This window comes from Schistocerca gregaria, chromosome 5, assembly GCF_023897955.1.
Source record: "Schistocerca gregaria isolate iqSchGreg1 chromosome 5, iqSchGreg1.2, whole genome shotgun sequence".
NCBI classification, from domain to species: domain Eukaryota; kingdom Metazoa; phylum Arthropoda; class Insecta; order Orthoptera; family Acrididae; genus Schistocerca; species Schistocerca gregaria.
Genome location: NC_064924.1, coordinates 637694341 through 637707249, shown reverse-complemented (window position 1 = coordinate 637707249; position 12909 = coordinate 637694341). Strand labels below are relative to the sequence as shown.

Genomic DNA, 12909 nt, shown 5'->3' with positions numbered 1-12909 from the left:
GACTGACAGTGTTGTGTGTTAACAGTGAGCGCGCAGATGCGTGTGATTAACAGGCCAGAGGAAAAAGAAAATTCTTTTATAATCCATGCGGTGTGCAAACGCGAGAGCGCCTGCTCACGATTGTGGACCTCCGTCCCGCTGAGCTGACGGGAGCTGACTGCAGGAGACGGGCGCAAGCTGTGCGTAGTGCGCATGCGCGGACACGCCCACTGCGTAATGAAGTTTCCAGCGCCGTCCAGTCGGCGCCACCTGTGCACGTGCTCCGGTAGGCGGCACGCCACACTGCGCCCCACTTTGAGTACGGCGCTGTAGCGTTACCAGTATGCCACTCGCCTGTCGACCGTGCGTCGTCGTTAGTATGCTCTACAGTACCGCCGGGCCCGACACTCGGCTTATTTGGCCCAGAAAGCGTTGCTGGGTGGCCGTATTCTGACGAGGATCTTTTTAATGTTGTCACAACTTAATGAGCAAGCGGAGGATCTCCTTCCGCAGGCGACTCTCGTCAGAGAAAATAAACAAGAGGTAAAGTAGACAGACACACCCTCCCCCTGGATGGAATTTCCCCAGTGTAGCGCCTCGTATTTGACCCCTTCCACCACATTCCGTACCCTGCCACTCATCTCTCACTGAACTAATTGTATGAATCTCCACGACCTATATTTGTAACAGAAAAATGCAGTAGGGCGTGCCTGAACTGTGTCCTATCTAAAAAAAATACGGAATGAAAATGGTAATCAGTGGGATGTACGCACCAATAACTTAAATATACCACTTTATCGTGGTGGTCATTCCACGAGAGAACTGTGCAATTATTTGATTATAAACAAAACGCCCTTTGCTGCATGGCATAATGTTGATAAAATACCAGCGCGATCCATCTTTTGTGTGACATATGTAGTTGTTTACCAGTTTAGTAAAACTGAAAACTCCTGTCCGGTAGTAAATGAGGGCGAGTCACAAAGTAATGACTCCTGGGTCATAAAAAATTAATAATGAAGAGATACCTGTGGAATTAGTACAGATCGTAGCTTGAACTGACCTCTGCATAACATTACCGTTCAACATAGCCACGCATTTGTATACCTTTGTGCCATCGTTTAAACCAGGTATGAAAACCATTTTGGAAAAATTCAGGGTTATGGTTAGTGACACGCGATTTTCAAAACCGACGTTTCGCTGTTCTAAACTCTGACGTTTCTGCCTCCTCTAATCAGCTCATCAGCACGTCCTCGATTGCCATCTGTGACAGCTGTCGGCCGGACAAAACAATGGTTCAAATGGCTCTGAGCACTATGGGACTCAACTTCTGAGGTCATCAGTCCCCTAGAACTTAGAACTACTTACACCTAACTAACCTAAGGATATCACACACATCCATGCCCGATGCAGGATTCGAACCTCCGACCGCAGCGGCCTCGCGGTTCCATCGGCCGGACACTGCACGTTTTTATATGCAATATCCGTTTCTCCGTTATCAATCTTCTTCACCCAACGCCGCACATTTTTTTATCTGCATTGCAGCGTCCTCACACACCTCCTTCGTAAATGAGACTGAAACAGCTTTAAAATCATCTATGCAGTGTCAAAAATCTTGAATTTTTCAAAACTGGATTTGATGACTGGTTTCCACGATATCAGAAAATGCGCACAGATACAGTGTGACCGTGTTGAACGGTGGTGTTGTGCAGAGGGCAGTTCAGCCTATGATCTGTACTAATTCCGCGGTTATATGTTCAATATCAATTGTTTTGTCACACACGAGGCACTACTCTATGATGCACCCACGTATCAACGTTATAGCACGCACAAGGCTTTTTGTTCATAAACGTACAAATTTGTACTTTCCGTGTGTCCCAAGCCGTATTACGGCCTTTTATTAGACAATCGTTTCTTGAAACAGGCGTAATAATGCCAGTAAATGATAATGTAAACAAACATCTACATAATTTATCACTTACGAACAATGAATTCATCTTCAGACGAGACCGCAGTAAGTTCAATGCTATTTTCGTGCCGTGGTGCTAGTTTTCACGTCGATTAAGAGTATTTTTTGAGGCTGTAAGTGGTACCAAGCTGCGAGTCGCTGCTCGCCGCCTTATCTGCTTAGAGCAGCACGCTCACGTACTTGTGCTGCCTACGTGGGGAATGGGGCTCTTACAGCACAAGCAACGCTCAAAGTAAACTGGCAAGCCTCTGATGTAGATCCACGTGTGCACATTAAAAAAAGGAAAACTGAAAACCGTGTTCATCCCTATTCCTCGACGTGTTGTTCACTGCCGAAATGGGACGAATTTATTTGCCGAGTTGTGTCTTCGTTTGCTGTCTTGTATAGCAACTTGCTGTACTGAAATAGTATGGCTTCAGTAAGTTAAAAGTGCCTCCCTGACACTTCAGTTAAGAACAGCGCTGATAACAAGGAAATAAGTCGGTTATACAAGTACTTCCTTAAGAAATTCGTAAAACGTCGATCTGTTTGGTAACCAGTAGCAATACGCGAACTTTGGGAAAAATGTGACGCATATTATCAGTGCACTGTTTTAATTATATCTCGCTAACATGATCTGTAGGCTGATAAAATCCAAAGTCAGATTGTGTTCTTAGACTGGGTGAAGTGTCTTACTAATGCGGTGGTTTATTTTTGTTACAGGTAAGTTAATGTTGGCAGTACCTCTTGCTCCGTCCGAGGTCGGTGAGTACATATACTGGAGTGATTTCGTCTGAAGCAGGTGTTCAGCCGTTAACGGTGTGTCGGCAATGACACCCGTGTTCAGCAAATGCTTGGCAATATTTTTCTCTTCTTAAGCTAATAGCACATGGGAAACAAAATGGACGAGCGGTGAGGCCCATTCCTTGCTTATTCCAAGCCTTGATCCTACGGTGCTTCTTCATCGAACAGTTAACTTGGATCAAGGAATTTATACTCGTGTTCTTATGGTCCTTCAGACGCCACTACCGTAGTAGTGCAACAGATGGTAGAGTTCTCTATTTCGTAGCAGTACGTACGTAGAGCTGAATAGATGCTGTGTCAGTAGTGCACTGCGTCACATCCTGCTTGACTGTCTCAGCGGGATACTGGCCACATTGCCGGAGTTAAAAAAAAAGCTGACCTCGACATTATAAAAGGACGATACCTGTGTAGCGACAAGCGTGACCGGGCTGGCGCAAGAGCCTGCGTGTAAAAGCGTCAGACCCGACCGCCTTTTGCCGATGCTTCTATTTTAAGGGCGCGTTATCGACTTCTCTCATCCGCGGTCTGGCCTTCATCACTAACGAGAAGAGAGCATGGATCTCTCTCTCTCTCTCCCTCCCTCCCTCCCTCCCTCCCCATTACACACACTACTACTATTACTTATTATTATTCCTCCTCCTACTACTACCGTACATGTACAGGGCGCTAGAGAACCGTGCGAAACGTCTACTTCGTGTTGTATTTTCTCAGGCGCCAAACGTCTTCCATCTTCTCATTACGCGTTTCTTCTGACCAAGTTGCCCTTGTCTTAAATGTCTCTTTCACTTTCCACTTCAGTGCTTTGTTGTCGTATTTTTGTTGTCCGTCTGTATCCTTCAGGTCTTTCCTGACTTCGGTGCTCCACTTCATGTTCTTAATGTTCTCTGTGTGCTCTAAGATCTCTTAAGTTTGTCAGGTGTCCAGTATTGTCTTGATACGCCCGTAAAATTTTACTTCATGTTTCTTCATGTCATGTAGAGTGTTAGAGATATGTTCGGTCTCTCGTCTTCTATGCAGTTTGTAGTCTTCTTGTGTCTTGTTGGGTCCTAGGATTTTTCTGATGATTCTTCTCTGCAGTTTTTTTCCTCCACCCTTCCGATCCATAATCAACGTTGTTGATGCAAGGAAGTATTCTGGCTTGATGCCATTGTTATAAAGTGTCGCTTTTACATTACATGATAGACATGATTTATTATATTTGTTTCGAGTCCCCAAAATATGCTACTCATCTTTTGATTTCTCCGTTGGTGGGCTATCTTTATGCCATTTATCTAAATCACATCCCCAAGATGGTGGAATTTGTGAGCTCCCTTTATCTCACCCTATTTTGTCTTGATCATTTTTAGTGCACCTTTTTGGTTCGATACGTATTCTGTTTTTTCGAAGGAGATCTGTAGTCGTGACCTTTTCGACCTTCTCTTTCAGGACCTCGATTTGCTTTATTGCAGTGTGTTTGTTATCTGGGAATATTGTCATATAATTAGACAATGTCAGACGGCCAGTATCTAATAGTTGGGTTTTCGTGCGTAGCGTGAGTGCTTTATAAAGTCCCTATAGAATCCCAAGCCCGAGGCTTCATATCGCTGGCGAGGGGGGAGAAGAGGGTCGAGTAACTGGTCTCATCTGATTCCGGATGGTAGCATCCTATGACGGCCCGTGCCTAGGGTTGCAGATGAAACGTGGTTCAAAGGACTCGAAGGCGGAAGAGATCAGAAAACGCACTCAGAGAAACGCTTTCAGCGTCGGCTCAGAACGAGCGGTTAAAGGTCAGCGTCTTTTAACCTAGTTGGTGCGGATGCAAAGAAAGCTCTGGGAAAAACAAATCCAGTGAAAACTGGACTCATAAACAAAGCACAAACATGAATAATAATAATAATAATAATTATAATTATTATTATTATTATTATTATTATTATTATTATTATTATCATCATCATCATCCTTTGGACCCTGTTGGATAACGGGTTGTACAACACACGGCATTTCGGAGTTTTGTTTTACCTTTCCTTTGTGCCCATGTTACTATTATTCTCTCAAAATTGGACCTTTTCATATCTTCTGACAAAGTTGTTCGGCCGTTCTTGCGTTTTGCACCCAGACTAGTTGTGCCGTAGTGAATTTTCTGCCTATGTCTTTCTATCTGAATTACTGAATTATTGTTTTGTTGTGTGAGTGAGAGAGAGAGAGAGAGAGAGAGAGAGAGAGAGAGAGAGAGAGAGAGAGAGAGAGAGAGAATTTTATATAACTAATGCGCCATTTGTTTGTCACTTATATCCAAAACAGCCCAATTGCTATGTCGCTTTCTGTACGCCGACTGTTTCGTGTAGAAATGCTCATGCTCTACGAAGACGACGCTGAGCTGTAACAAGTTGTAGCTGTCTTGCCTTCGTTGTGTCGACAGAACATGAAATAAAGTTTACGTGACAAGTCACACCCAAGCCCATACACTTTAAACTGGTAAAAGACCTGAATAATTTGTCAAATTAAAACTACAAAAGTCACACCAGAATCTCCCAGGAGGAATCATTACATTTAATATCCTCCTGTGCGGTAAACTAGATTGAATAAGTCAACAACGTTATTTGTTGGGTCCATCGTTTTTGAACTGCTGTTGACCTGTGTTACTGTTACTTCCTTGCTTATTAGCTGACTAAGCTTATTTAATAAAGCTGAAATTCAAATGGGGTTAGAGTTCAGAGCAGATAGTTTGTCCCCCTTGTATTTATCCTCACACAGATCTACGTATCTGAGTAACTTCTAATATACATATTTTTTTGAGGTGTCCACATTAAAATATCTGCTCCGGTATTTTACAGCTATTCAGTGCCACCAGTAAGTCAGTTTGAAGTCAGAAAAGAGCGACAAGGGAAGCAGTTCGTTAACCCACCTCATTCGGTATCTCAGCATGAGACAATGAACAGCTTCCCGTCACGGCAGTGCCACTTAACAGCGTGTCCTTCACAAAGCAGAGTGTTGCGTAAAATGGACAGAAATTGTGCTACTCAAAACTTTATAAACAATCCACATAAAACAAGTTTAAGAGGCTTCGTGAGTGTGGAAACAAGGAAACAGACAGAAATGGGACGAGGGTTCCCTTACGAAAAATACCTTCTGTGCCCACTGTGTTGTGGCACAGGATGCAGGTTGTCTGAGCAGTGTGTTAACAGCTTGGTTTCTGACTCCTTACATCATTTCTACATACAAATGGCTGACACGACGGAACTCGTAACTTCGCGGTCTTGCGCACAGGTGAAACAGCGTGTAGTTATACTCTAATAAAGATTAAAAACGACAGGGGGAGAACACTTTATTACTTCCCTGCGTCATTTTCTGCACGATGTGGCCACACGTAGGAAGAACTGAAACGTGAAAATTTCCAAAGCAGTTGAACTTAAAGCAGTAACAACAGATGGGTTGCGGAATGAAAACCGCATAACAGAAATGGGAGAACAAACAAGACACAGAATAATAAGAATTATACTAGACTGTCCACCAGACTGTGCTCGCTTTCACGGCGGAAAATAATTGCTGTTTATTCCTTTCATCTTGTCTGTAGTGCCACGTCGTAATGTCATTCAGCTGCCATCTGTCTCTTTAGGTAATTCTTGTCAACAATTAGTTTATTAGTTGTTTCTTTTTTTTAAGTATGCCTTTCCTGAACTAATATTCAAATGGTTCTGAGCACTATGGTACTTAACATCTGACGTCATCGGTCCCCTAGAACTTAACACTACTTAAACCTAACTAACCTAAGGACATCACACACATCCATGCCCGAGCCAGGATTCGAACCTGCGACCGTAGTGGTCGCGCGGTTCCAGACTGAAGCGCCTAGAACCGCTCGGCCACAACGGCCGGCAACTAATATTCAGCATGTCCTCTCTTCATTTATAGTTCGATCGACTATTTTCCAAGTATCACTGAGAGTCATTGTACCGACGTTGCCCGGTAGGCACCAAAGGTATTGCACTGCATTCTTCGAAACATTCGAATAGGTTTCACTTTTTGAACTTTCGATGGCGGCTACTTGCAGAGAAACTGACCATATAGGTAAGAATGGCGTTATGATAAAACTATTGGCTCGAACACAACAACCCAGAAGGCAGCACAACATAGTTAGATTGTCGTATCATGTCAGTATTCTACCCCGACAGTAGTATCTAAAAGAGGCTTGTCAAACGTTTGTGTTACTTTCTGTCTAAATCTCGCAAATGATGATGATTGCCAAAGAATATGGAAGCTCCTGAGACGTCTGTGTGTGATAGCTACAGCGTATTTGTCGTAAGTTGTCTTGTCGACTGCAGTCGCCTGATTTACAGTGCCGTCAATCGATTTGTACTTCCTGAAATAATATTAACACCTGTAGTTGTTAGTTCAGTGTGCCATTAGCCGATAGGATAAAAGTCGTTCGTTTACTTTGCCAGTTGTCAGCAGGCAAGTGCCCTATACGAGTTAACGGTTCTGTGATCTCTGTCGTCACGTCTTTTAGTAATACTAAACTCTGCCTCATTCCAAGTCGTTGATACCCTGCAGTGGTCACACATTTTAAAACACTAGGGCACTATTTGCTCTTCAACTATAGACCGTTTCGTAATTGATATAGTCACTGTCACTGGAAAAAATGAGGAAGAATACGCCAACAGTGCTATTTTTCAGTTCATTCGTCTCTCTCCTTAATAGTTCCTGTAAACAGTTACTTTTCTCATGTTCCTCTCCTGTCCCCAACATCTTTGATATTCCTCCATTTATACTTGTTTCAATCAGTCTTCCTTTTATATTCCGATGGTTACGTTTAATTTGTCGCCGTGACATTTCAAAAAGTGTGTTTGAAAGTTAGCAGCACAATTCAAGTTGTACCTGGAGTGACTTGTTGGACCATTTCCGATGACACGGCTCTGCAATTAACGGAAGTAGCCAATGCCAGACGGAGCGTCTGTTTCCCGATGAGCTACGTTGCAACTTTGTTGTGCCATCCTGTGCTCTGTTCTGATGCTCAGTTTGACGATCTACTAGCAGTAACGTCGGGTGGTTTATGCTTTCCATCCTTGTCAGTCTTTCGAACTTGTCAGCCATTGGCCAGTTACACGGATTTTCAGAAATTGCAGAAATTATCTCTCTGTACGTTCCTCAGCATAATCTGTCAAATATATATATCCACATCTATTGAACACGCGTTATGTATTCTTTGACGTTTGTGTCAGGGAGATTGTGGAAATGGCGAGGAGAGCTGGGCAATTGAGGGACGGTAGAGCACCTACGCAATAATCTCGAATGGCACAAAAGGCAACGAGCTAACCCAGTGTAGAATTGCTCTGTTGTATACATCAAACAGGGAGCTTCTGAGACTACTTACTGTACCAAACAACAAGCGGGCGTTGTCTCGTGTCTGTCGTATGTGCCAAGGAGTTTGTCACTCCTTGTCCATCGAAAATAAAGCGCTTGTTGCCTGAAAATAACATTTATAGTTGTTGATTATTTGGCTGATGGAGTATGGTACATTCTCTTCGATGAATAAATGACATGTTATTAATTAATGATTGAAGCAGCCGTATGTACTGAAAAACATGCACAAAACTCTCGTTCCTTCACCGACGCTGATCATGACTCCAACTAAATCCATTAGACAAGAATCGCTGGGTGATGGGCCACAATTCCAAATTTTCGTGCCATTCACAGACGTTTCCGGCTCGACAACCCCCTGACAATTGTCTTGTAAACATTTTTGCTATTAATGTAATTAAAACAATTAATAGCAGAGATTGACTAACATATTTATCCCCAGTTCGCGTACACTGCTTGATTGTAAGTATCCGGACACCCCTGTTTAATGTTGAATTGACCACTGTAATAACGCCTGTCTTAAAGGAGGCGGCTGGTACTGTTCCAGTAGACAAGCAGTGACAGCAGAAAGGGGCGGTCAGGAGAGCTTAGTGACCTGGACCGTGGGGGTTACCTGAGTAACAAAGCCACCAGAGACATTTAAACCGTTCTAAAGGTGCCCAAGCCGACTGTTGGTGATGTGATTATGAAGTCGCAGGTTCGAATCCTGCCTTGGGTATGGATGTGTGTGATGTCCTTGGGTTAGTTAGGTTTAAGTAGTTCTAAATTTTAGGGGATTGATGACCTCAGATGTTAAGTACCATAGTTCTCTGAGCCATTTGAACCATTTGAGGGAGAATAGGTCACCATTCCTCCACAGATGTTCAGATACCCCATTGAAAGTGTGAACAGCAGAGTTAAAGGCGTCGTAAGGCAAAGGAGACAAATGTAAGGATGTAGAAGCTTATCTCACTAGGGGTAAGATAGATACAGCCTACAGGAAAATTAAAGAGACCTTTGGAGAGAAGAGAACCACGTGTATGAATATCAAGAGCTCAGATGGCAGCCCAGTTCTAAGCAAAGAAGGGAAGGCAGAAAGGTGGGAGGAGTATATAGAAGGTTTATACAAGGGCGATGTACTTGAGGACAGTATTATGGAAATAGAAGAGGATGTAGATGAAGACGAAATGGGAGATACGATACTGCGTGAAGAGTTTGACAGAGCACTGAAATACCTGAGTCGAAACAAGGCCCCCGGAGTAGACAACATTCCATTAGAACTACTGACGGCCTTGGGAGAGCCAGTCATGACAAAACTCTACCAGCTGGTGAGCAAGATGTATGAGACAGGCGAAATACCCTCAGACTTCAAGAAGAATATAATAATTCCAATCCCAAAGAAAGCAGGTGCTGACAGATGTCAAAATTACCGAACTATCAGTTTAATAAGCCACGGATGCAAAATACTAACGCGAATTCTTTACAGACGAATGGAAAAACTGGTAGATGCAGACCTCGGGGAGGATCAGTTTGGATTCCGTCGAAATGTTGGAACACGTGAGGCAATACTGACCTTACGACTTATCTTAGAAGAAAGATTAAGAAAAGGCAAACCTACGTTCCTAGCATTTGTAGACTTAGAGAAAGCTTTTGACAATGTTGACTGGAATACTCTTTTTCAAATTCTAAAGGTGGCAGGGGTAAAATACAGGGAGCGAAAGGCTATTTATAATTTGTACAGAAACCAGATGGCAGTAATAAGAGTCGAGGGGCATGAAAGGGAAGCAGTGGTTGGGAAAGGAGTGAGACAGGGTTGTAGCCTCTCCCCGATGTTATTCAATCTGTATATTGAGCAAGCAGTAAAGGAAACAAAAGAAAAATTTGGAGTAGGTATTAAAATTCATGGAGACGAAGTAAAATCTTTGAGGTTCGCCGATGACATTCTAATTCTGTCACAGACGGCAAAGGACTTGGAAGAGCAGTTGAACGGAATGGACAGTGTCTTGAAAGGAGGATATAAGATGAACATTAACAAAAGCAAAACGAGGATAATGGAATGTAGTCAAATTAAATCGGGTGATGCTGAGGGAATTAGATTAGGGAATGAGACACTTAAAGTAGTAAAGGAGTTTTGCTATTTAGGAAGTAAAATAACTGATGATGATCGAAGTAGAGAGGATATAAAATGTAGACTGGCAATGGCAAGGAAAGCGTTTCTGAAGAAGAGAAATTTAACATCGAATATAGATTTATGTATTAGGAAGTCGTTTCTGAAAGTATTTGTTTGGAGTGTAGCCATGTATGGAAGTGAAACATGGACGATAACTAGTTTGGACAAGAAGAGAATAGAAGCTTTCGAAATGTGGTGCTACAGAAGAATACTGAAGATAAGGTGGATAGATCACGTAACTAATGAGGAGGTATTGAATAGGATTGGGGAGAAGAGAAGTTTGTGGCACAACTTGACTAGAAGAAGGGATCGGTTGGTAGGACATGTTTTGAGGCATCAAGGGATCACAAATTTAGTATTGGAGGGCAGCGTGGAGGGTAAAAATCGTAGAGGGAGACCGAGAGATGAGTACACTAAGCAGATTCAGAAGGATGTAGGTTGCAGTAGGTACTGGGAGATGAAGCAGCTTGCACAGGATAGAGTAGCATGGAGAGCTGCATCAAACCAGTCTCAGGACTGAAGACAACAACAACAACAAGGCAAAGGATGGACACGCCCGATATTAATGTCCACTGTTAGGTTTTCAGATTGGATGGTGTAGCTGGCCGTTGTAGCTTCAGCGCTACTCCAGTCGCGAATTACTGTGACTTGACCACGCAAGTCCAGACTCAGTATTATTCACAATAAAACATCAAATCACAAGAAAATGTCTGGCGTATTGTGACGGGAACTGTCAGTGTATGCCAGTCTCAACACCTCAATCTGGCAAATGAATCACAAATGGTAGCCCCATTACAGCAGATAGGGCTGGGATTTAACCCATGTCTGTCGACCGTATTCCCTCCCCTTTGCCTTAGAAATTTGTTACTCTGAAAGAAGACGGGATCCTGTTTTGGCAACGTGGAGTATTTCTGCTTGTCATTAATTCAGCCTATGAAACTAATACTGCACGGCGTTCGTAGTCATTATGGCGAAGCCCTTCAGTTGAAGTCGAACTCATACTGGGCTTGCACTATGTCTTCCGGTCGTTGGAGAGGCAAAGGAAAGAGCATTATTAAGTACAGCTTCGCTTGATGGAAAGTTTTGTTACCGTTTTCTGGCGGTGTCTTGCTTTGTCGGGTTGTATGCAGTAATGTTTAAGTCTGCTATTGCATATGCAGGTCTTCTGCTCACATGGTCGTTCGCCTCTTCTGTTGTGTCGAAGTATGGCGAACGCTTAGCTGCCCTCCGCACATCATTCTATGTGGCACGTCTTTTTGTATCGCTCCTGGTCTTCAGCTTTCGACAGCAAATGCGGGATGGACGAGTGGAAGCGTGTTTAACTCACGGACACATGAAATATTACGTCGTGCTGTTGTAGTGCACTAGCTGGTGTGTTGCAGAACGGGTCAGTTAAGTTTCGTAGGAGCGCGTCTCTTAAAATGGTCAAGTTACTATCTTGAATATGCTGGGGCATGGTTGCAACATTCTTTCTGCTGTTCCGGATCCACCAGTACCGTTCATGTAGATGCTATGTGGCTGACCAGATGGATGACTCGTTCTGAACCTTCCCCTTCGAAAACACTTGCCTGATAATTAGGGAGCAGGTCATGATATTCAAATCGCCGCTCTGTAATTGGTATCTGATCATCTTCTCCAGCATCTTGTAAGGGCATTTGTTAAATCCACCCTAGTCGTCAAATATGGGGTGTCTAGGAAACCTGCTTTCTCGGATCGCCAGACAACATTCAAACAAATCGTATTAATGAGTTTTATTACAAAAGGAAAAGATTACAGTACTTAACTTTGTCAATTACACAAACGTGTCGCAAGCAAATGGCGACATTCAAAATAAGCAATGTCCTTTAGTCCAAACAGTCTTAAGTCCGCGTTACATAAATAGTACAAGCAAAAGTAACGAGCGTTGACGATTCTATCCAAGTCGCTACTCTTGAACTGGGTCGCAACCAGTTCTGCGCGGCGCTTGTGTCCTCTTCGCAAAGGGGCCGCTGCTGTCGCGTTGTCATCCTGGAGACGGGTCGGTCAGCGTGCAATTGACTGACGTCTTCTTTACAGACCTCTCTGCTCTATCCTTCCCGACTGGCGTGCCGGAGGTTGTCTTTACACCGTAACAGCATTATAGAAGTGTACTGACCGGTATTGTGCCACAGAATCAAGTTTTGTTTCAAAGTTCAAATTGTGTGAATTCCTAAGGGTCCAAACTGCTGAAGTCATCAGTCCCTAGACTTACACACTACTTAAAGTAACTTAATCTAACTTATGCTAAGAAAACACACACACACACACACACACACACACACACACACACACACACACACACCCTCTTGCCCGAGGGAGGATTCGAACCTCCGGTTTGAGGGGCCGCGCAATTCGTGACATGGCGCCTCAAACAGCGCGACCAGTCCTCGCGCCGAGTTTTGTTTCAAGGTTATCGTCCCTGTTTTCAGAATAGTAATATTACTTTTTACAGTCCACAGTCCACAGTCTTTCATGACTATATGCGAAGAAGTTTGCTATTTGTTTGTCATTAATGGAAGCATGTTGCAGTAGACGTTGCCTGGGCCAGTAGCAAATCATCCTTCCATCCGCGTGTACATTCTGTAAGCTGATGTAGTTGGGCGGCAGTTTAGGGTTTTTCACTTTCAAACTGCTATATACTTGCCCCAGTCGGTTCTTTTGACTTCCATCTGCG

General features: G+C 43.4%; 1 protein-coding gene across 7 annotated transcripts in view; it reads left to right on the top strand.

Moving 5' to 3' along the window:
- LOC126272429 (homer protein homolog 2) overlaps positions 1-12909 on the top strand; it is an 807523-nt gene that overhangs the window by 239182 nt on the left and 555432 nt on the right. For 2 of the 7 annotated variants that reach the window (XM_049975296.1, XM_049975291.1), the window contains exon 1: positions 292-522. The exons of 3 other annotated variants lie outside the window; for them this stretch is intronic. In XM_049975296.1, the coding sequence (XP_049831253.1) occupies positions 464-522 (59 nt within the window). In that variant the 5' untranslated portion in view covers positions 292-463. Of the gene's footprint in view, positions 1-288; positions 523-12909 lie in introns of those variants that run through there. 2 more of the 7 variants (XM_049975289.1, XM_049975287.1) reach the window with 2 other exon arrangements.